General features: G+C 40.0%; 1 protein-coding gene across 1 annotated transcript in view; it reads left to right on the forward strand.

Moving 5' to 3' along the window:
- The first annotated feature begins 8,077 nt into the window (after positions 1 to 8,077).
- LOC103802264 (calcitonin receptor-like) overlaps positions 8,078 to 20,633 on the forward strand; it is a 68,887-nt gene continuing 56,331 nt past the window's right edge. Inside the window, exons 1-2 of the mRNA XM_009074722.1 lie at positions 8,078 to 8,125; positions 17,944 to 18,097. Of these exons, the coding sequence (XP_009072970.1) occupies positions 8,078 to 8,125; positions 17,944 to 18,097 (202 nt within the window). The remainder of the gene's footprint in view (positions 8,126 to 17,943; positions 18,098 to 20,633) is intronic.

Genomic DNA, 20,633 nt, shown 5'->3' on the forward strand with positions numbered 1-20,633 from the left:
GTCGAATGGTGGACCAGTAGCCAAAGCTGCTGAATAGCAGGAAAACTCTGCTATGGATTTTACTCCTCTGCTTTGTTACACAGCTATCTGCTTCTTTGTTGTATAGCTTGAAAGTATTTGAGTTTAACATGGTAACATTTACTGGCATTTACTAAGTTTTTTTAAATATTGCAAGTTTCATCTTGGTATCCATTACTGAAAGCAGAGCTAGGAAAGTCTTGTGTGTTCCTTCAGAGATGTAACATTTGTATTTAACATTAGCATTTCAAATCTGATTGTAAAAACTTAAAAAAATTAAAGCCTTCAGCATCAGGTATGAACAATATGATACGACAGCTGTATCCTGGGCTGCATCAAAAGCAGCATGGCCAGCAGGTTGAGGTGGGTGATTCTGCTCCTTTGCTGTGCTCTGGTGAGACCCCCACCAGGAGTATTGCATCCAGCTCTGGGGTGCCCAATATGAGATGTGGACCTGCTGGTGTGAAGAGGGCCATGAAGATGATCACAGGGCTGGAAATGCCTCCTATGGAGAAATACTTAGAGAGCTTGGGGAAGAGAGGGCTCCAGGGAGACTTTGGTGTGGCCTTTCAGTACTTAAAGGAGGCTGATAAGGAAAGTGAGGACAAATATTTTTACCATGACCTGTAGTCACAGGACAAAGATTTAAACTGAAAGAGGATAGATTTAGATTGGATATTGAGAAGAGTTTTATTACAAGGAAGGAGGTGAAACCCCTGAAACAGATTGCCCAGAAGTTGTGGATGTACCATCCCTGGAAGTGTTCAAGGCCAGGCCCTGAGCAACCTAATCTAGTCAAAGATGTCCCTGCAGGGGGTTGGAACTAGATGATATTTAAATCTCCCTTCCAACCCAAACCACTCTGTGATACTTTGATGAGTGCTGAGAGCCTGACTTAATTCTTATGTGAACCATCATCATTTCGTTAGATTATTTTAAGAGTGTATCCTTTGAATAGCGATAGAAGATGAACTCATTTTCCAGAGTCACAATGTGATCCACTCTTTGTACTGCATTATGTCTTGAGTGAAAGGGTAATTGCATGTGTTGTTGCTTCTTTCACTGCAAAAGCACCAAAGTCAATTTTCTTTTAATTTCAATTCCACTGATCTGTATCAGAGCAGATGTGCTGTCATTATTCACCATCTCCTCCAAACTAAGTATTTCTAAATGCCCTTCCTTTTACCACTGTTTGTATCACCAGAGCCTGTGGTGCAGAGTCATAAAACCTTGTCACTTGAACACTATTTCTGAGTAAAACAGTAATTTTGCCAAATTCAGAGAAGTGCAGCAAGGTACAGAGAGTCCTGTAGATGTCAAACTCCAGAAGTGCTTGGCGTGCAACTCTTCACATACTCCTATTAATACTTTGGCTAAAATACTTTGTGCTTTACACCTTCATAGATAATATTTGAAAAAGATAAAAACTAAAGTTTCTGAAAGAAGTGACACAATCCGGTTTGTGTAAGTATTTCAAACTTTGGCTATCAACAAATCCCCTGAAATACTTTGCCAGTTTCTTCCTGAAATTTTCTTTAACACCTCATAAAACCCCTTCACCAACAGCCAAGAGGGGGATTAGGGGTGGCTTCCTAAGTACTGAAAATGTAGTATTTTTTTTGCTCCTAATACATGGTAGGAATCAAACCCAAATAACAGTCATTAGAGGATTCAGGAGTACTATATCCACCTATACCTACCTGTAATACAAATAGGATTCATTTAACTTCAAGGACCTAGAAGTTAGGTGCCAGTGCTCAGCGAGCTACCTCAACTCCCCTTCAAGGTAATGAAAACCTCTCAAGGGCCCTTCAACTCAGGTGCCCCTGGCAGGAGGAAGGAATCAGCACTTCTAATTCCTTTAATGCTTTACTATCCTTTATTTCATAAAATGGTTCAGCCTTTTCTGAAAATCTTCTGGATAATTGGTAAATAATTCTCATTCAAAGCACATTTCTTGGATTATTTTTTTTTTGTTTTGGTCTTTCAAAGTATACTTGTCTCTGTGGTATTACCCAGTCTAATAACCACCAGCTTCAGTTTTCTCTGTAGTGTGTATGATCACATTGGCTGCTCAGATATGTAGTGTGGGGGCTTTCAAACTTTGTGATTACCTTAGAAGTAGACACAGAGAAGTTTGTAGCTACTTTCTTTATATTTTTGTCCAGTTTATTGGAAAGGATTTGGGTAAAGGGAAACCTAAGGTAAAATAGTGCCTTCTTGTTGACTGGTTTAAAATGGAAAAAAAGAGTATCAAGTGTTGCAGCTCTCCTGTAATCCAAATGAATCAATAAAGTAGATTTATTTGGGCATTTGGTCTGTGTAACTCTGAAATTGCCTATTTGCCATGGCTGATAGTTTCAGTTTGTTAACATAGCACACACTCAGCTTTACAAGATGCAGTTCAGTGTCTCCATGGGGCAAGCTAATGGAAATTAATGGTGATCTATTTGAATAACAACTGAGTAGTTATCACACAATTTAGCGTTTGACTCTGCAGGACCACCAAAAGTAATGAGATAAGCAGCAAGTGTCCTAGATGCTGCAGTTTCAATGTTGCAAAGCTTTTAGGTGCCTGAAACCCAAAATTGAGAATTTGGAATTTGTTATTTCTCAGATTTCCATATGAAAACTTCGGAAGGGTTAGACAAAATATCAAGGAATCAAGTATAAATGTAAGCTACAGGGAGTACAGGAGTAGATGACACTAGATATATCTTCTGCCTTGACTCATCTTCCTGAACACTTGACTAGGGGCTGTAGAGGAAGCACCTTTCTCCACCTGGGACTCTTTTCTGCCATCAGCTTTCTGACATATGAGGAAGAACTCAGCAGAGCTCACCATTTCCATTGGAAATGTTGTTGTCAGAAGATCCTGGTGCCAGTTCCACGATTTCCAGACCATTGCAGGCTAATAGAGAATGTGCTAGGGATCTTCCTGAACACTTGACTAGGGGCTGTAGAGGAAGCACCTTTCTCCACCTGGGACTCTTTTCTGCCATCAGCTTTCTGACATATGAGGAAGAACTCAGCAGAGCTCACCATTTCCATTGGAAATGTTGTTGTCAGAAGATCCTGGTGCCAGTTCCACGATTTCCAGACCATTGCAGGCTAATAGAGAATGTGCTAGGGAAGGGAACATGGGGATTATACCTATGGCATTTCCTCTGCCTGACAGGGTGATAGCTACAATGCTGGTTTGCACAGGACCTGGCATTATAGAAGTGTGATGTACAGCTCACTGCTGCCTAAATTAGGAACATAGGTAAAATGTCACACTGGATGTGAGGGAACAATTTTAATACTTTTCCCAAAACTCTCTGCACATTTGGCTATGCAAACAGACCTGCAATCTCCTCCTTAGATCCAAATACCTTAAATGCTCAGCAGCAAGATCTGCTGGCTTGCCTGTACCTGGCTCAGGTGTATCTTCCTTGAGTTTCTCACTCCAGTGTTGATGGAGGCAAGTGTCCAACTGTGCTGACTGTCAAGGCACTCCCCAGGAGGGTCTGCAAGCCTTGCCTGCTGAGAGACCTTGAGATTGGAGGTGGGTACACAGCTATTCACCCTGAAAAAGCTGTATAGTCTGGAAAGGAAGCCCTTTAAGGAATTTGCAGCCAAATGAGGAGGTTGCAAGTGAAGTTTCAAAGTTTCTGAGTATTACACACACACTGAGAAAGATTTTTGTGTCACACTTCTGTACTTAACCACAACTCCTCAAAGTCCTGTTTTGAAAGCAATTTTGAAAACCATTTCTTCCTCCAAAGGTATGTCAGCACTAGTGTGAAAGATGGCATTGCAGATTTATTGTCCCTTATACTCTCCTTTCTGACTAAGTTTGACTCCCCTTGTTGGCCTTGTGCAAATGGCTGTGAAGGAAGAGTTGTCCCACCTTTTGGGTAACCCACTGGTAGTTGTAATTGAAGCCCTGTTCAGCATAGTACTACACCTGTAGAGGTCTGAACAGAGACAAGAGAGATGTCATTACTAAGTAGGATCCTGTGTTCAGCCTTAGATAAGCCTAAGGATTACTCGCAAGGTGTCAGTAGTATTACAGTAAGAGCTGAAGCATGAGGAATACCTTGGCACATAATGAGCTATACTATGTTTGCGAAGAAAGAACAATGTTCTAGTTAAAAAAACAGACAGGGATGTCATATGTAACTATTATAAGCAACAGAGGGTGAAGAATTAATATGAACATGGAAAAGTAATGGGCTTTAGCAATGTTCTTATGATTAATCCCTAAATATTGATATTCTAAAATTTAAATGCATGGAGCACGTTGTCGTACCTTAACATTGAGCAAAGGCATTGTTGGACTTACAACAGTATAGGAACAGGAATCAGGACAGCACCTAAAACCTGTTTTGGAGCTTCAGCAAATTAAACAAATGTTGGGGTCATTGTAAACTGTATTAAATACCCATAATAATAATTCTTATATAAGCTCCAGTGGTCCAAAGACCTATCAGTACATTATCTATAATTCCTGTTGTTTATTGTAATAAACATCATCTCAGGAAACCTCATGCATACCTAGAAACATCTGCAAAAATCTATGCTTAAAATAGCTTGAAATATTATTGCTTCTCCATCTGTGATGGTAAAACCCCATGTATTCTATTTTAAAATTGTGTAGCTAAAAACTGATTTCCTGACCTGCTTCATAGTGTGGCCCTATAGTGTGGCTATGGAGGTAGCACAAGTCAGGTGACACTGAGCAGCCAGAAGAAGGCATGGAGGAATTCCTTTCACGGGTGCTGTCATGGAAGCCCATGGCCAGTTGAGTCATGGCCTGGGTGTGCTCTGGGGGCCAGACTCCTTTCTTATTTCTCCCTGTGTTCCTGATAATACAGCTGCAGTGCAACTACACTCTCCATGAGGCTGTTCTGGGCTGTCCAGCCTTCCTTCAGCTGTGAGCAGGCTTCCCATGGCATTAGTGTCAGCTGGTGTAAAAAGTGATAGTTCTAGCACAGAAGACACAAATCCCCAGGCACTTGAGTGTACTGCTTTGCACATCCCAGCTTGCCTGCGATGCCACACCTGAACCTGGATCACTGGAGATGAGGGCAGAGCCATGAAGATACTGGTCTCTTCTTCTGTCCAGAGCCTGACAGGGTCCATCTCTTGAGGCTTCTCTTTGTGGGAATCTTTCTGCCTCCCTGTTGTTTCTGCCTACACTTTGTACCTGCATGTACCTTTTAATTTCAAAGAGATCATTATCCTTGATTCAGGACTGATGCTAACCCAAGTGTGCTCTACTGTTACAGTCCAGTTTTATGGTTAAAGTAGAGACAAGCCACTTCTTAGTCAGGGGATTTACAGTTAAAATATTGTCATTCAACAATTGTTGAAATTGTTGTCACTGGAAAAGATTCCTGTGAAAAAGAAAGAAAAAAGAGGTCCTGGATTTTATGTAGCATGTCAGCCATGTGGTTAGAGCTGGCTCAAAGAAGAAAGACTAGAAATATCAATACTATATATAAGATTTAGAGTGGGAAGTAGTTCTTATTTATTTCTATGTAGTATCATATGGCACAGTCATCGCAGTTAACGGAGGGGAATATAATGTGCTAAATATTTTACTTTTTTTTTAATTAGGAGAGACATGAAACGTTAAATAGCTTTTCTAGTACATAATAACAAATGTTCACAAAATCTCATGAGGATAGGGTAAGATTTGCCTGCGTCTATAGCTGTAACCCCATATTACTGCTGCAAGCGCTCCTGGCACGAAGTGCAGGAAAAGCGGATATATCACAGGTACCTTCAATTGAGATTGATTTTGTTTATGTTTTCTAGGTCACAATATTGTATTGGTCTCCATGCCATTTGTGGGAAGTGTTACGTATTTTAAAGCTGTTGACAGTTGGTAAGGCAAAGTCCTTTCTTTGCTTACTTTTTACCAACTCCCTATAGATGCAACAGTAGTGATGAGGTCAGTAAGAAGAACAGAGGCACCCAGCAGACTGGCTTTACACCACGCTGCAGAACACTTTGCAGTACAGTGTGTAGCTGTATGAACACCTTACTCGGGCTTGTACGTCTGCTCACTGCACAGCTGTCAAAGAGACATTGTTTCTGTGCTCTTTGTTAGTCTTCATTGGCAGTTTGAACTAATACACACTGCAGTGAATAGCCTGGAGAATAGACCATTCCAGGCATTTTGCTCTGATCCAGCTGTCCAAGTTTTGCTTCAACTGAGTTGTCTACCACTGATGATCAAATGCAAGTATGTGGCCGACAATGTATTTACATATTATTTCTGTAATATTTGCATGTCACGTTACCTCTGGCACACCAGAATGGTTCTGGTAAGGTTCAGAAAGTAGTAAGGCTACTTCTTACTAGAGGCAAATCTTCTGAACCCTCTTCTCCATCACTGTGTGGTTTATGCAATCTCCGTGACATATGACTGCAACGATCCCGTTGGATCACATGTACTACATTGAAGTGGAAGTGCCACACCTTTATTACATTTTGAAATTACATATTTTACTGCTTTAGATGAATAAAACATTTCCTTTCCCTGCTGGAAATGAGTGACCTTCCAGACCAATTAAAAATGAGAAAAACTACTGTGATGCTGTTGCTGAGATGAATATTACACAAGAGATTTTGTTGTTCATTTCATGTCAAGCAGACTAAACAACCAAGTCTGTGTGCCTTTTTCCCATTAAATTTATGGGTTTCAGATATGTAGGGTGCCCACAGAATTGTTTGCCCAGGTAGACAACACTTCATTCCTAGTTTTTAGCTGTCTGAAAAATGAAACTGTGTGAGTTTGACAAGAGGGCACAGACTCAAGCTCTGCCAGGGGAGGTTTAGGTTGGATATTAGGAAGAGATTTTTTACAGAGAGAGGAATCAGACATTGGAATGGGCTGCCCAGGGAGGTGGTGGATTCACCATCCCTGGAGGTTTTCAAGATGAGACTGGATGTGGCACTTAGTGCCATGGACTAGTGACAACGGTAGGGTTGGACTTGATGGTCTTTGAGGTCTCCTCCAACCTGGTTGATTCTATGATTCTATGAGTTCTCACCATGTTACTGTGGCTGAAGGTGATTTCAGCCACATGTTCTATGTTGCTCAGCCTGTGAACAACTACTAGTCTGTGAGACATCAGAAGGCATGACGTTCTTTGGCAAAAGCTGTGTTTCTCACTCTAATGCAGGACTTATATTTTTATAAATGATGTGTTAATGCAAAGAGCATTGCTTGCTTGAACTCCCACACTGTGAAGCAGTAAGATTGTACCTGGTGGCCCCTGGATATTTTTCCCAGAAGGGCCAGATGGGTGTTGATTTAGGAAAAAATAGAAAGCCAAAAAGCTGTCAATCCAGTTCCCTTCAAACCTGTGGAGTCGTGTCCATGCTCTGCCTCTCCAGTACTTCATGCTGTAGCATTCTCAGCGGCCTGAGGGTTACACTGCTGTGTGTCTGTATGCAGCCCTGCCAAGCTATCTGCATCAGGGAGTGTGTAATCCCACAGTGTTGTTCCCAGTTTCTCTCTCTTTTCCAACTGCACGTGCCTGTTCACCTAGCTAGAAGTTACCCAGCCTTTGCCTTTCTTTAACCCCATAAATATCTGTTGTGAGCTGCCATTACACTTACCTGTGAACTGGAAATTTCTGGGTTTTGTAAGTCATGTTTAAAATACCCAGATTCTTCGTAGTTCTGCAGGCATATGTGTAGTTTAAAAGCAGCTGAATCAGGACAACCAAGGTAGCCTCAGCTGGCAAAGATACGGAGCTTAACTCAGATTTGCTGCTAGTAAGATGGAGCTGTACCCTACATCTGTACTCACCACCAGAGAACTGTGGAGGAGATGAAATTAAAAATGCACCAATCTCCAGTTAAATCAAACATGAGCGCACATAAGGCTTGGAGTGCACATACACACAAGCACACAGAGAGTCCACTGTATGTCTAAAAGATGCTCATACACGAAGACAAGGAATTTATCGTAACAGATGAAGTTCAATACTGCTTTTGTTTTTGTTGTTTAATTCCCAGAGAGCTCAGCTGCAACGTGTCTCTCCAGGAAGACTCCACAATGAGAAAAACAACCCAGAGTTGCTTCTTACTCATTATCCTTCTAATTGTAAGTATGAGAAAACTGAGCTGCTCATGACATCTGCCAAATTTAAACTTGTGCTAAGAAAAATTAGTACCAAGTTGTGTTTGTTATACTGTGCAGGTGAAGGAAGGAGTTCCCTTACTAATAAATTTCAAAATAAATTTAAGAAAGTTTCTAAATAAGTTATTTCATAAAAGCTTGAACTTGAAAGCATTGTTTCTAAGTGAGACAGAACTGCAAGTCTGAAGAAAGTTACGCACGTGAATTTTCATTTCTGTGTTTTACAGGCTACAACATATCAGTGACATGGGAACTTATGTGTTTGAAAACTTCCTTACTGTTATTGTGTGAGACAGACTGACCAGTAATTGTGGATTTTCACTGTTTGTAGTTGCTCTGCTATTAGGAAAGCAACTGAAATTAATAGTCTAAAGTTTAGGTTTTTAGTTCAAATGCTATTTTCAACTGTTTAATATGAATATTACAGTTACTGCAATGTATGCAGCATGGCTGAGTAAGTAGTAAATTCATTTCTGCCTGACTAAATCCCTCTTGCATAAGTTGAATGCTTTTGCTGATCACTACTTGTGAAGCATCAAATTATTAGCAATTATCATAAAATTGTAGTCAGAAATGAGAATACTCCCCAGAGCCTCAGTTACAGAACAGTCAGAATATGTCTGAATGATGATACTGGGAACAAGCACCTCCACTACCTTAGTGTGGTATGAGTAACTTACATGCTGGGTGCCACCTTATTCCCCAGTTAACTTTATCTCTGTGTTCCCAAAGAAAGCTTTCTTATTCTTCATGTGCTTTGTTGGTTAGCTCCCCCTGCCCCTCTGCTTCTCTTCTCTTCTAAGACCTGAATGTGAAATATTTTTGTGCATCTCTCAGCCTAGCATAACTCACCCACAGTGCTATTTGTCACTTATATTTATATGGATTAAAGGGAGGGAAGGACAATAGAGAACAGTAAGAGAATGATGGATAGAATGAGATAAAAAGAAAAAAATTAAATGAGATTTTGTAGAACCCACGAGAACAGCAAAGAACACCTCACTTTGGCAAAATATTGAATTCATAGTTCAGAATGAGGACCTTCCATCAAAGAAGAGCTGAAGAGCAGGTGAAAGAATGAAGGACACTTAATACATTTCTACTAACTTGATCTCAAAAGAATTTGTCCAGAAATAGTTAACAATTTGAAGAGTCATCCCTGTGCTTGACAGAAGTCCTTTACCTTGAGGTTTACTAGAGTATTCTGGTATTAGTGACTGTTTGTGACTGTTGTATGTATCCTGCAAGGGTGCACGTGGCAATGCACTGGATAGGAAATCACCCATGATCAGAGATGTCTGTAAAAACATCCTGAGAGACACCAGCTTCCTTCTGGGTTTGAATCACAGCTGATCTACATAGCTTGACAAGGGTCTTCACAAAAGAACAGCTATTCTTCCTATAACAAGCCAATGCAAAATGAAGAAACAGTTCCATTTTATTTTTCTTCCCAGTCAAGTGTCAGGACTGTAAATATTCTGGTAACTAAAACTGCCAACAGCATTTCTAAGTGCCTGATGTGCTTTGACATACAGCATGGATTTTTAGGTCAGCCCTGAAGTATTAGGCTGATCCTTGCCCCGTCGTCCCCAAAACTTCTGAATCTCTGACCCATGATAGCATGTGTACAACATTAGTTCTGTGCTCATTCCTGCAGTACTCAATGGCTAGGATTTCTTTAAAGACTCTTCAGCAAGATCTGCATCCCTTTCCTTTTAAATATCTTTGCACCAGAGGGCTCTTCAACTTCTAACCTCAAAGGATAACTTTTGCACAAATTTCTTTACATTTTCACTCTTCTGATCTCTGTATGCCTTCTTTCCCCACTGCAGTGGGCATACTGTTGTCTACTTTGACACCTCTTAGATTTATTTATCTTTCAGTAGGGGAGGAGCCACGGTCATAGAAGTAGACCACAAACAAGCTCTGTTTCTTTGATTACACTTACAAGAACACTGCTGTTAGATCAAATTTGAAAAATACTTGGCATCAGTCATTTTTCCAAAAATTTCCCCATGTGTTGTTGGTAGAAAACATTTATTTTTTACATTTTATTTGTAGTCTGTAATGAGAAAAAGGTGCCTTTCTCCTCCAAAAAGCTGTTCCCACTTGGTTGGTTCTTCAATTCACTCCTTGGTACCGAGAGCCATGAGACATGTCAGCCACTGTCTGAGGTTGAGAAAGATACAGTAATTAAAATGATTTGTGACACAGCAGTGAAGTCCCATCCCTGTTCTCTACCCACCCCAAAAAGCATCCTCCAAATCTTTCTTTGATGGTTTTCTGTATCTCATGTGTCCTGCACTCCCAGCTGTTGCAAAGCATCACAACGTAGTGAGGTCCTTGTTTTCTCCTCTGGGCTCCAGGCTCTCTGTGTGTGCCATTTGTCCCATTGTAGGTGCCATTCTCTCAGCAGTGGTCACCACTATTGAGTAGGGCATACTTCTACCTGAAATCTTGTCGCTTAGGATAGCTGTGATTCCCTAACACACACTCAGTGTTGGAGCACTCGCTGCCATATATACAGTGTTAGTGCTGTGCAGAAAACTTCTTCAAATTCATCTCATATCTCTCCTTGAATATTTTGTCTTAGACCCTAGTTACTTTGTGTGCACAGACACCCCCTCCCCACCATCTCCTTGTCACCAAGGGGCTCTGGTACTTTCTGATAGAAACCATCTGCCTTATGTATGTATTTTTTTTGTGTAGACTAAACAGCATCTCTGTGTATGGGTCCACAATAATTCGACTTTGCCAAACCAAAAGTGAAGCACCAGTTGTTCCAAAACGTAATTTAGAAATAAAATTAACTCCTTATTGTCTTCCTCTTTGATGGATTCCCTTGCCTTTGGAAGCACAATAATGCATCACCACATAGTCTTCTGCAATTTGAAGAGAATTTCACTAGAAAATGTACCTGTTCATTATGGTTTTGTTTACTTTATGCCTGATGCTCTCTAGTTTTTGGCAATTACTGAGAGCCACAGAATGTGACTGAGATTTGTTTCCTCAAGTACGTGAGTCCCTGTGTGCTGGAGCAATTAGTTCATCTCCTCAGTGCACATTTCTCTTAGCAAGAAAGATGGAGCATCAGCACAGTGTGCCCAGCAGCATCAAACTGCAGAGAATGAGGAAGAGGAAACTAACTTGAGTCTCTTTCCTGTGTGACTGAGCAATTTTTCAGGACACTGAGAGAAGAGATTTCTATTCTCTGCATGATTTTGTCAAGTAAGAACTGTCATCTAATGCCCACAAATGGTAGTTTGATCTTACCCTGGATATGAGGATTAATGGAGTAGTTTTTCTCACATATTCCAATTTTGTGTCCTGAGCCAACCGCAAAATGCTTAGTAAGAACTAAATGGATGCTGCAGCTGAAGGCCACACTATGTTAAATTATGTCCATTAGATCAAGTTTGCATTTTAAAATAAATTAATTTTGAGTAAAAAACAAATTATGTGAGTTATGTTAAGTTCAAATCTCTCAAATTGTTACCAAGCCTCAGTCACTAAGCTGTTCACAGGTACATTGTGTCAGCTCCTGAAAGGCTTGTGAAGAGTTCTTGTTCACAAAACATAGAAAACTAATTATATGAAAACCTAAATTTTTGGTAGCTGCACAAACTGATGTTTTTTGGAATACAGTTGAAGTAGAGACAAGTCTCCAGAACAATTAGTAAAGCACTTGCCAGCATGATGAGGGCACCACTCGTGGTGTACCTGTTTGACCCTCACAGCTGGGAGGGCAATAGACCCTGGTGGGTTGGCATGACCATGTGCTCCCCTGGGCTCCTGCCACCTGCCCAGCTCAGTAGCTCTCACCACAAGTCTCTCAAATCCATGTCTGTGCAGGTCCTGTAAGAGCAAGCCTTTTCCTGCTCAGACAGCATCTCTTTCAGTATGTTGTCCAGGGCAGGTCCTACCCTCCCGTGGGCCAGAGGAGCTGCTGAAGATTTGTCACAGCCTGCTTTTTCTTGCTTCGTCAGAACCTTGCTTGCTGTCTGGCACCACTGGGAGCACAGAGGCTTCCCCAGCCTTGGATGATGAGGTCCCCTGGGGTCTCATTGTCTGAGACCATGCCTTTGGAGGCTGTTGTTCTGAATGCACATTTCTCTGTGTAGCTGTGGGTTGCTTCAAGCTGTAAGTAAGTTCGCTCACAGGCTCTGAAGCTGTTCTCACACAAGGAAATCTCTGGAAAGCAAGCTGCTGATATTTTAAGGTGGTGAGAATTAGTCTGAGAATTTGAGACTCAAGCTGCTTGTGGTTTCCCAAGAGAGAGAGGAATGCTGTATTCTGTTCTGCTCACCCAGTTTCAGGGGTGATCAGAACACTTTAACTACATCTTTGTTGCTATGCAGCTGATTACCCTAAAGGGGCCTCTTGCAAGATGATAATCAGGGCTGCAAGCAAAAGTATTCTGCAACTTTCCTTTAAACCTGCAGCTTGCATCAGGCTACTCTGTGAGTAAAACTTCCTCATGTGAGCAAGTCCTGCAACAATGGCAAAGAACTGTAAGACTTTTAAGTTGCTTTTCATTACACTGCCTTGTCTTCATCTACTGTGACTGATAATCTCATACTTAAATAAACAGCTGCCAAAATCTGCCATATTAGTCGTATGGGATCTCACTGAGATAATGAGCATCCTGCTCCAACAGTGGTAGAGTACAGGAAAATTTTAACATTCAGTGGTTAAGTAAAACATGTCATGTTGTGGTATTTCCCCAAAGAAATTGTCTGCTGTTTCCTAGCATGTTTGTGATGGATAGAAATGATTATGTTTATTGAGTATCATACACTAATGACCTTCCTAAGGCATCACAGTTATTTTCTTCTATGTCTTAACACTAGCAGCTGTGAAAAGTAGTTCAAACATAATCAAAGTATGAGAGGGACTCTGCAACCATTCTAAATCACGCTGAGCTCTTGCTCAGAGATGTGATGTATTGAAGAACAGGAGTTTAGTGATTCACAAAGTGGTGACTACACATAGCAGTTTTAAAATAATTGTACCAAGTAAATGTTTGAGCTATCGAAATCAGTAACGAACAGAACATCCAGAATTTGACCTATATTTTGACTGCATTCAACAATAAATTGCTGTATTTAGTGGAAGGAGGAAAGAAGCAAAAGCAAAGAAAGCTACAAATACTTTCTTTTACTTAATGTCGTGTATTTACACTGAGTAACCTGCAAGCTTCTTGATGGTGGAAGAGAAATATTTGAGGATGCTTATTTATCATGTCCATGTGTATTTACACTGAGTAACCTGCAAGATGGTGGAAGAGAACTATTTGAGGATGCTTATTTATCATGTCCAGTATCTTGTGGGGCAAAAAATGAAGGAATTTATGCTTGCAGTTGTCTGTCTTAGAGCAACCAGGGCACTATTTGTTCATTCATATATAGTTTAATAACAAAGCCAAATTGCTTTCTCTAAATTCCTTTATTAATTCTAGGTATAAAGTGAACTTCGGCATTCACAGCAGCCTGTTTTTTCTCTTTGCAATGATAATTCATTTTCTTGTAACAGTCATTTGTCACGTGGTGGCTTGGTGGTCGTATGTATGACGTCATTTACTTGGACTTTTAGGAGTGACATCATATGTACGGCTGCTAAACTGCTGCATGGGACATCACTTAAACAGTTTTCTTCTGAAGGAATCATACCAATCATTTTCATGCTATGAGCACAGTCTGATTATTAAGTTGTGAATTATTTATCTTTAATAAAGAATATTTATACATGAACAAGGTATTCCTTTATTGTATCAACATGATTTATATTTCCATCTGAAGTAGCTGAGGGATGGATGGGAAGGCTTTTTATTATGCAATTTGTTCAGTTTTGTAGGTAGTTACCAGGTGAAAATTATTTAATCTTGCCTTTTTTTTTTATGGTGAAATCATGTGGCTTATATCTTAATTCCTAAAATACTTAGATATAAAAATTAAAATGTAGTACCAGAGGTAACTTCTAACCATTAATTCTATGAGAGCGTTTACAAATACAGACACACAGAGATTCATGGGGCATCTCAGCCTCTCACATTAAGATGATACTCACTAAGCTTTTTCTCCCATGTAGCCATGACCAAGGTCCTGCTACCTCTGATAAGAGAATAATGACCTAGAGATGTCTTTCTACCCCATTTGTCCTTTTCTGACCCCTGTGGTAGGGAGTGCAGGAGGACTAAAACAAATAATAACCATACCAAGAATTTTGTCTGACTGAAATGCAGGAGTGTAAGGCTGGATCATCAGCTCACTGAACTGACTTCATGGGGGTCAGGCTTTAGGCTTCAAGGCCTACAGTAGTGGTGGACATTGATTCTTTTACACATGATAGAAAACACAGCATTGCAAACAGGGATGTGATTTCTTGTCGTGGTTTAACCCCAGCCAGCAGCCAAGAACCACACAGCCATTCACGCACTCTCCCACCAACGGGATGGGGGAGAGAATCAGAAAGGTAAAAAACCAGAAAAGCTCATGGGTTGGTATAAAGACAGTTTAATTGAGAAAGAAAAAGCTGCACACACAAGCAAAGCAAAACAAGGAATTAATCCATTGTTTTCCATAGGCAGCAAGTGTTCAGCCATCTCCAGGAGAGCAGGGCCCATCACACGTAACGGTTCCTTGGGAAGACAAACACCATCACTCCAGATGTCCCCCCTTCCTCCTTCTTCCTCCCACCTTATATACTGAGCATGATGTCATATGGTATGGAATATCCCTTTGGTCAGTTTGGGTCACCTGTCCCAGCTGTGTCTCCTCCCAATCTCCCATGCATCTCCAACTTCCTCGCCAGTGTGGCGGTACGGATCGCACAAAAGGCCTTGCCTCTGTGTAAGCTCTGCTCAGCAATAACAAAAACATCTCTGCATTATCAACTCTGTGTTCTGCACAAAACCCAAACATAGCCCCATACTAGCCTCTGTGAAGAAAGTTAACTCTACTTCAGCCCAAACCAGCACACTTCTCAACCTCCAGCAAGCCAGCAAATTAATTTTTCATTAGTCTGCTGAAATGGTCATTCAATTTTAAAGTAGAAAAAAATGTTTTCAAGCTTCCATGGCCAGCTTTTCAAATCTAGGCAAACAGAAATGAGGAGTAGTAATCAAAGGGAAAAGTACATTTAAAGGGCATATCGCAGATGAACAATACCAGCGACATACCTATGTATAACCCCTTAATTTGATTTCACACACAAACTATTCAATTACATAAAAAGTGCCTGGGAAGATTTTTGGCAAATAACTTTGAAAATCTGAGTCTTTGTGTTTGGTAAAAAGAAAAAAAATTTGAAGAGACAGCTGTAAATCTAATATTATTATTCCAATTTTTTCCCAAACATGCTTTAGTTTTACTGTAGGCCATTAAGTGATTTCTACTGATGAAGTAATTTCCATTTAGCTTCAGTGACACAGTCTCATCCATAATTTTAATCTCTCTGAGTGAATTCCTGGCCCAAATGTGGACAGTAGATATTTTGCTGGCAATTTCAGCTGGGCTGTGATTGCCTTGTGCAGGAGGCAGTAGAATGGGCCTCCTGGTTCCATGGTTGAACCCTTTTAAATAATTTTGTGCACTATCCAAGACATTTATTCTATCCACCACCACAGGTACTCACTGCCTCCAGGTATTAAAATACCCTCATTTACCTGTACCAAACAAGAGTTAACTTCTTCAGGAAGTACACAGAGAAAGTTACGAAACTGACCTTTAAGAGGATGGTGTCTTTGGTGTCTGAATTATATCTTACCTCCAAAAATCAACATACCACACATGCATGTGTCTGAAAACTTGCCCAGAGTAACAGAGAAATTGTCAAGATCAGAGGCAATGCCACAGAAGTCCTCCTAGCTTTCTTTGATGATACTTTTATTCCTCTCTTGAATACAAGCAGCTTGGAAGTGAGGTATTATTCAGTATAAAAATGGGGAAAATTAGCATGAGGTATCTACGAATCACTTCAGAGAAGCACCAGAGCTGTGGCAATACATGCACATGAAGGGATAAGACAAAACTGAGGGTGTCTGAAGAACCTCATCTGCACTTTCCTACACTACATGCTGGATGTAGGATGTTGTTTGGCTAGTTTTTAAATGATTCTCATGGACTCCAGCTACTGCCTTTAATCTTCTATAAGTAAGGTATCTGTGATGTTTGGCTTCTCTTCTGTATTTCCTGTTCTGATTTTCTAGGTACTTAATTTTTCACTTGGATGACCAAACTAAATGTTCCAAATGGCTTCACTGTCCAAGTCTATCTTTGTGTGTGTGTGTGTGTATATGTATATACACATAATATTTATATAAAATTGTTTCTGCCAGAAAATATCTTCCTTCTACTTATTCCTCCTATTTATTTCAAGTACCTATTTAACTGCAAGATTAACTCCATGTCCTCCAGCTAGTAGAGGTATACAGTTGAAAATGAAAGTGTTTGTGCCAAAAGACATCGAATTACAAAAACATAATTGATTAGGTATAAAAGTATAAAAAGAAATACCAGGATAAAATAATGGCTTTCTTTTTTTCAGTCAAGTCAAACATACTGTGGTTTTGCTGTGTATTTTACCAGTGTGGTTTAGTGTGCAAATGGGGACAAAAGTAGTGTGTTGATGAGATACAGTTGCCTATGATGTGCAATAAAAAATGGGAACAAAAATGTAAGAAGTAAGCTGATATTTGAACTTTCAAACCTGTCATGTTTTCAGCTTGTGCAACTACAAATGCTTGCTTCAAGATCTGTGTACTAGCATTTGCTGCTAAAATGGTCAGGTTCGTGTGTTTATGAGAGTCCTAGGTTTTGAAGCAGCCTGTAAATGAGTTTGTGTGTGTTTGTGATGGCTTTAGTACTTAGTGTTTAGTATAGGGGGAAATAGAGTGTCATGCAAAGAAAGTGCCACAGCAGTTTTTCTTTTGCTTGGGGAAGCAGAGGAACTAATCATTTCCTATCACCTTCATGCAGAGAATTGTCTTGATGCAGGATTGAGGCAGAACAGAACTAACTAAAGCTCCACACTCTCATTTCCTCTCACAGACCTGGGCTGTACAACAGAGGGAGGGGTGGATGAATGGAATGATGGATGGATGGATGGATTTCAAAAAACATAATTGACCTCTCTACCCAAGATCTTTGCCTTCTAGAGGCAATGATCCTTCCCTTTACACTGCAAGCAGCTCGAAATGGAAGAAGTCAGAAGATGCCACTTGACTGAAGACCTTGTTATTCAAACTCTCAAATGTAGAGAGTCTACTTAGGTGCTTAGCTGGGAGCTAAGGCCTAGTATTGAGGTTTAAACTGTCTACCCTGTGTTTCTGTGACCTTGACAGTTGAAGAAGCTTAAAGCATGTAACATAAAGCAGGAAATAATCAGTTTCAAGGCTGTGGCACTGAAGTATTTTGTCCGGGGTGGCTGGAGAGAAATTGGCACAAATGAGGAGAAATACATGGGTGTAACTTTGGGAAGATACAAAATTCTTTTGGAGATCACTAAACTAAATGAAAAGATTTTGAAGACTTTATCAAGTATTTAATGGTCCTCTCTTCGTCAAGAAAAAGGGCTTGGTTAAAATCCTGTGTTTTTAATGAGGTAAACTATTAAAATTCAGCATATACTTTGCAAACAGTGCAAGGCCCATCATAATGTTAAACATATGTGCAAATAAAAGGGCTTTGAAGAACGCATAGTAGAGATTTCTGGTCCTAACTCTTTTTGTTGTTTTATCCTCTTGGTTTATTCAGTTATACTAACAGTTTTTCTTTTCTATACAGAAAATTGTTCCAAGTCTTTCTTCTACTGTAAATTTTACTGATCCTACATTAGAGCCTGTAGTAACTGAAAATTCAGTCATACGACAGAAGATAATAGATTCGCAGTTCAAATGCTATGAGAGGATGAACAGAGCTCCTCCATATAAGAAAAAAGGTAAAAAAATTTTTCAAAAAATGTTTGCATATTGCCCCTCTTCGTTATAGAGCTGTAAAGAATCACTTTTTCTTCTGTGTGCCAACCCACGGTCTTCCTCAGGGCGTAGTTTCCTTCCTGCAAGCTGTAGTCAAATTCACACTTACTTAGCATCCATCTAAGTGCAAAGAAAAAGAAAAGCCTGGAAGGAGGCCAGAGAATGAACAGCTCTCCCTTTCTCCATCATCTGTGTTTCTGGCTCAGTGCTTTGCTGCTTGAATCTTTCTCGTTCTTGCTTAGGGAATGGCATTCTTCAGAACCTCTTGGCAAACTCACACAAAGACCTGATTGTGAATGGGGATCTCTTAAATATAAGTGTCGTTCTGTTTGCTTCACTCACTGTTTCAATTTTTTGTCATTTATGTATTGACTGCTGACTGTTACACTCTGTACCAACACAGAAGTTCCAGGTATTCCATATTCAGCAGTAACACTAGTAAAAAGAGGTTTATAAGGCACTGAGCACATCTTTACTGAATATGAGACATAGCTGAAGATTAATAAAAAGGGAAATTACAAATAATAGTGGTGCTACAATCTCACAGTATGAAGCAACATTTCTGGTTGGGACTGAGAGTTCTGGTTACATTTTTTTCACCAAAAATATGGAAGAAGATATGAGGAGGCTAGAGAAAAAATATCAGAGGCATTGTGGAGACATATGCAAGTAAAGAACAGCAATAACGAGGACACAGCTTAAAGAGAAAATACATTTAAAAAAAGAATTAATAAAAACACCCAATGTAATAGATGGGGTGGAGATAATGTGAGATTTTTTTTTAATACAAGAACAAAGACATTTCTACAGCTCTTTATGACAAAAATTTTGCTGGGCTTTGTAAGACTCAAAGAATAATTAGATGTTGAGATACTCAGGTCTTGATGCATAAATGTTTTGAAATGAGTCTAGAGAGCCCTGTTGCTTAGAATATGTTTTGATTCAGGACAATAATGGGGAAAGCCCACAAATAGTTAAACAGGGTTATGGGATAGAAAGCATCATGTTTCAGACATAAACAAGCCTTTAGTGGCTGGACTTGTGAGGGAAATAATTTACTATCTCAGGTTACTCTTTTAATCTCCAGCTCTATAAATATGTAATTTTTGCATCCATTGATAGTTCCACTGAATCCACCTTACTTTTGCACCTTGCTTGTGTGATTAGTTGCAAAGGGCTGTTTTCCCAGCATGAGCTGGGTATTCAAATGTCCCATGACATGAATTCCTGGTAGTGTTCTCAAGGGCAGTGCTGTCCCAGCAGAGGCAATTCCCGCATTCCTTCAACTGGCAGCTAGATTTAAGTGATGCCGTTGGGGACTGTTACGCTCATAGCAACATGCACTTAATTCATTTATAACCTAGAATGAAGATAATGGGTGACTAAGGAATGATGCCAACATTACTGAAGTTGCATTTTCAACTGAATTACAGGATCTTCATCAGCCCTCCAACATTTACATTTCATAAAGGGTTGGAGGGAGACAAGAATATAAACCTCTTGACTGTGAATTTGAAAGGGAGGATAGGATGAGACGGGAAATTCCATTAATGCAAAGGACAACCATAGGAGTGTCTGCTGAGAGGAAAAGCCTAATACATGAGCTGAAGTGCTCTACTGGATATGCATTTTCAGTACAAACAGTATTGGAGTCTAACAGTGAAGTTCCCAGGAAAGCCCAGTGTCTGGTACAACTTTCCAGAGCCAGCTGAGATGTCTGTGATTTTCTCCTAGTATCTCTGCAGTCCCTGAAGTAGCCTATTTGTAGTCTGGCACAAAGGTAGTTTAATTCCTTGGTAATGCTGTGTCTCTCAGTGTCTGGTCACCTGACTGGCACCACAGGCCCCCACGCCCTTTGTTGTGCAAAGGGTCATCAGTTCATGACCTCTTGCCTGGGGCTCCTCCACCCAGAGCTCAATCTGCAGTATATGTATTCCTTAACACTGGAGGAACGGACCATGTACGCGCACTTGTCTTGCTCTTTTTGAGGTACAATTGGTTGCCTTAAATCCCAAAGAAATAATCAAAGTAGGACCTCAGGCACATGAGAACATGTGACCACTCCTCCAGGACAGCACTTTGTGTGTGTGTGTGTATCTTTATGGATATATGTGTGCATATATATCCTGTCACTTACCTTAAAATACACGATCCACAATGTATAGATTGGCACAAGGGATATTTTTTCTTTATCAGGCAAAGCAAACAATTTAAAGCTAGAAATTCACTCCAACCCCATTCAGAAGCATCTTTCAAATACAAGCTGAAGTTGCAAACATTTTCTACTCTTCCTCTTTTTTGATATTGCAAAAAGATTCCTAAAAATATTTCAGATACATTTCAATGCTATAGAACACAAAACTGCCTGAAGGTAAGACAACAAACTGCTGATAAATGATTGATTAATTAAGTGAACAAGAAGCATTAGCACATTTGACTTAATAACAGAAAAATATATGTGCACAAAATCTTAGATAATGAAGAAAAAGTGTGTGTAAA

Source organism: Acanthisitta chloris, unplaced genomic scaffold, assembly GCF_000695815.1.
Source record: "Acanthisitta chloris isolate BGI_N310 unplaced genomic scaffold, ASM69581v1 scaffold2315, whole genome shotgun sequence".
Classification (NCBI taxonomy): Eukaryota; Metazoa; Chordata; class Aves; order Passeriformes; family Acanthisittidae; genus Acanthisitta; species Acanthisitta chloris.